General features: G+C 38.3%; 2 protein-coding genes across 2 annotated transcripts in view; both read left to right on the top strand.

The window, feature by feature from the left end:
- The window catches only part of LOC102211321 (lamin-A-like), a 7,263-nt gene extending 6,466 nt beyond the window's left edge, over positions 1–797 (top strand). Inside the window, exons 13-14 of the mRNA XM_013912566.1 lie at positions 1–174; positions 293–797. Of these exons, the coding sequence (XP_013768020.1) occupies positions 1–174; positions 293–328 (210 nt within the window). The 3' untranslated portion in view covers positions 329–797. The remainder of the gene's footprint in view (positions 175–292) is intronic.
- Positions 798–1,623: 826 nt separating this feature from the next.
- The window catches only part of naxe (NAD(P)HX epimerase), a 5,059-nt gene continuing 2,561 nt past the window's right edge, over positions 1,624–4,121 (top strand). The window contains exons 1-3 of the mRNA XM_013912590.1: positions 1,624–1,786; positions 3,427–3,616; positions 3,695–3,820. Of these exons, the coding sequence (XP_013768044.1) occupies positions 3,444–3,616; positions 3,695–3,820 (299 nt within the window). The 5' untranslated portion in view covers positions 1,624–1,786; positions 3,427–3,443. The remainder of the gene's footprint in view (positions 1,787–3,426; positions 3,617–3,694; positions 3,821–4,121) is intronic.

Consider the following 4,121-nt stretch of genomic DNA (forward strand, 5'->3'; position numbering starts at 1 on the left):
GACGGCGAGTACAACCTGCGGAGCCGGACGGTCGTGTGCGGCTCATGCGGACTTCCTTCAGATAAATCCAGCAACTGCTCCGTGTCCTCTGCTTCCCGCTCCTTCCGCAGCGGAGGCATCTCCGAGGGTTTACTGCCCCACTCCTACGTGTTCAGCACGAGCACACCTCGCAAGGTGAGTACCGCAGCTCATACAGGAGATATATGACTTCCCTTTCATGCAAAGATTACCTCTTTGTTGTCTATTAATATGCATGTGTGGTAATTCTAATTTTGTCAAAATTTCTTCCTAGACTGGAGGCAGAATGGAGAGCTGTCCAATCATGTGAAGCCCTGGGGCCACTACACTACATTTTCTATAGCTTCTTAGGTATCAGTTGTTGAGTTATCTGGTATAGTTTTTAGTTCAGTTTATGTACTTCCAATTTAATTTCAAGTTATTGAATGCCAGAAAATTTTATACTGCTTTTTATAATGTACATATGCATGAATAAGAATAATTTTCCAGAGCTTAAAGGTTAATTGGGGTTAGCTTTTGGATGGGACATTTAAGGTTGGAAAATGTAAACCAGTTACTTTAACATTCATTCGTTTTAAAAACTTAATTCAAATTAATGTCATTATACTCTATAGACACTCTGACACAGCGGGGTTGTGATCAGTTTACAATTTTACCAAAATTGAAAACTTTTTTTTTCTCATTAAATCTTCTTACACAGTGAAGGTAAAATGAACCCAACCTTGCTACAGATCTACAGAATATTGTCGGGGTTTTTTTATTAAAATGAATAAACGTGTTTTCAGAAACCTGCCTTTTTTCTGTGTCTTTCTATTTACTCAGTTTCTTACAATATTTACTGCCTCACCATAGAATCTAATACAGGGGTGGGCAATTCCAGGCCTCTAATAATTCCTCTAATGGGACACAGTCAGGTGTTGCTCAAACAGGTGTTCACCTGTTTGAACGAGGCCAAGAGTTTTATTGATTTAATAAAAATCAATAATTTTTAAAAAAAAGTTTCATTCAAATGAAGAAAAATATGACATTTGTATTCAGGTTCACAATTACATGATAGCAATAATATAAAAGACCAGATTATAACTGTTCAGTATTCATACTCGTCCACGGTACTATAAAACTATAAGGTGCATTTATTTCACCACCTCTTGAACTTTACTTGAGTATTTCATTTATATTTTTTGTACCTTTTCTCCGCTATTTAGAAGGAATTCCTGCTTCTTGAAATTACAAAAAATAAATAAAGATTTTCAAAATCAAATCGTTCATATATATAATGAACATTCCAAATCATAAATGAAGTTTCTGCTCATTATTTACTGGAATAACTTTAATGGAAATGTTTTTGAACATTTGTGCTTTACTAGTTATATTTAAATTAAAGATATAAAAAAGAATGTATAAAATAGGCTTATATCGTGTGTCACATGGGTCTGATTCTATATAGCTGGCATATAGTGGAGGGATTCTACTTCTATTAATAACTCCATTATGCTGCCTTTTCATTTATATATAAGTACGGGTTAAGCATATTTTCTCATTTTAATTAGAAAAGTGTGTCTTTTACTGCAGTCTCTCCGCCTAAGAACAGGCTTTTATTTTGGAATCCCGGTTTTCAGGTCGCTTTCAAACCCGGAAGTAGCCTACAAGGTCAGGGTGCAAGTGTTGCTCTTGCACAGCATCAAAGCTCCAAAAGTAAGAGCTCTGTGGTTTAAAAGGACAAAACTGCATGTGAAGCTGTCTGCAAGAAAAAGGGTGTTAAAATTTGGTGAGTGTCGCTAATGTTTTGACACGAAGTGGAGCAAATGCTAAACGTTAGCTAGCAAGTCAGAGCTAGATAACAGTGAAGTGGACATGAGAGTGCTCCTACTGTAGCCCTGCGACATTAATGGGTACACAGTAATATCCACATAACCGTGTAATGCAGATAAAAAAATAAAAATACAAATGCTAATAAACATTTACAAATATTAGTCGTGTTGATCTGAACATAAATCGAACTGGATGTTAGCAAGTGAAATCTGTTTCACTTCAGTGTTCATGGTTCAGACACTTTTTATTTCTGTGCAGTCATGTGGATTAATAAGTACACCCTGACTGCTTTCATTGTAAATAAGAGGGTATGTAGCAGTAAGGTGCTGCTAATCAAATGCACGATTAATTGATCATCAGCACCTGTGAGCACCTCTGTAAAAGCAGAAGTTTAGGCACTTTTGCTGGTCTGCAGCATTCAGGTGTGTCAACACAGTACCACAAACTTCCCAGCAAATTCACCAAAAGATCGAACTGTGCAATGTTGATACTCTACAGGCTTCACTTAAATGTTAAAGCTCATGACAGTACAGTTAGAGAAAGACCAAACAAGTCTAGCTCGTTTGGAAGGAGTGTTTTGCAGACACAGGATGTGGTCACCTTACAGTCACCAGGTTGACTGTCTGCACCAGTTCATATTTGATTCAACTGTTCTTTAATCTGTCTGACAGCTAAAGCCTGACCCAAATTCAGTCATGCAACAGGACAGTGATGTCTAGCACAGCAGCAAATTGGTGAAAAAGAAAAGAATCAAGGTGTTACAATGGCCAGGTGAAAGACCTCAGCATGATTAAAATGCAGCAGGCTCTTAAGAAAGCTGTGCATTAATAAACACCTGCAAACCTCAAGGAACCGAAGCAATGTTATAAAGAAGAGTAGGACAAAATTCCCCCTTAGTGATGTTAGAGGCTGATAAACTCATACAGGAAATGATTGCTGCTGAATCATGGGCTGTAATTCGTTTTTCACAGGATTGCAGAGATTCCTGTGATAATGTTCCTTTTCACATAATTTTAGCGATACAGATAATAGTTTTCTCTGTATTGATTATTAGTGTATTTACATAAAATAAGTGACTTGTAATCTATTTACATTTGTTTTTATTATTGTTATTGTTATTTTTTTTAATGCTGCAGTGGTCTAATTCAAGATGATTTTCTCCTGTGGGAGGAAATAAAGCAGTCAGATCTGTAAATATTACTGCACTTAGATAATTTTTTTTGTTTTGATGGTTACACAGAAAATACACTCAGTTTATCTTTACTGTATTAGTTTTGTAATAACACAGTATCATTTTAGTTCATTTTTGTTGTGGAATTTTGTTTTTAAATGCCTAGTATGGGTTTTTTATTTAGTTTTAATCAACCATGTTCTGGTGTTGCACAGACTGTGTGAGAGTGGGGTGTCTCACCTCTTTCTTTAACGCATACTAAGCAGCAACGCAGACGAAGGGAATGACTGATTAAAAATGCATTTTCTAAGTTTGCAGTCTGCAGGTGTGAGCAAATAAAAGCAAGGAAACAGCGAAAGGAGTGAAACCTGCGTCATCAGCAGACTGAACATTGCTCACTGTGGTCTTTTCTTAAATTTCCTCAGGAGCTTGTATCATCTGGATGTTGAGCGTTCGAGCTCTGTTGGGGATCGGCTTCCTGGTGACCTCACGAGCCGCGACAGCCCTCGCTCAGGCAGGGACATGCCCGTTGCCCGCTGCAGCTAACAGCCACAGAAAGGACTGTTTCAGCAGCAGACCAGCGTCCACCATGGCCCAGGCCATCAAATATCTCGGGTGAAGGTTTTAACCTTTTCACACATAAGAGTAAAACCAGACTTCATGAGTCTAGACTGACCTGTAAATACTTCACAGGCAGGAGGAGGCCCAGCACATCGACGAGGAGCTCTTCAGTGAGTACGGCTTCAGTGTGGATCAGCTGATGGAGCTGGCTGGACTCAGCTGTGCCACAGCCGTCACACGGGTGAGCGTCACCGCGGGCTCTTATTTTTGAAATGCAAATCTAACGGGAGGAATATTAGTCACTGGACTGGCAACAAACTCTTTTATAATGTAAAATAATTGTTTCAGGAACTAATGTGAGACCTCTACCTATTCCAGCTGCTCAAAAATGAGTTTGGTGTCTTTAGGGTTTGAAAAAAGAAACGAGGGTCGAAAGTGGGGTGTAGAAATATTTTCACTTTTTTCTTCTATTCTATGGATGCGGTGGTTGAGCCACTTAATCCAGTTACAAAAATAAAAGTTTAAACATTGATGTAAATAGACAGCTACCAACCAGTTA

The sequence above is a fragment of the Pundamilia nyererei genome, unplaced genomic scaffold, assembly GCF_000239375.1.
Source record: "Pundamilia nyererei isolate P.nyererei 1_Seehausen unplaced genomic scaffold, PunNye1.0 scaffold00093, whole genome shotgun sequence".
NCBI lineage: Eukaryota > Metazoa > Chordata > Actinopteri > Cichliformes > Cichlidae > Pundamilia > Pundamilia nyererei.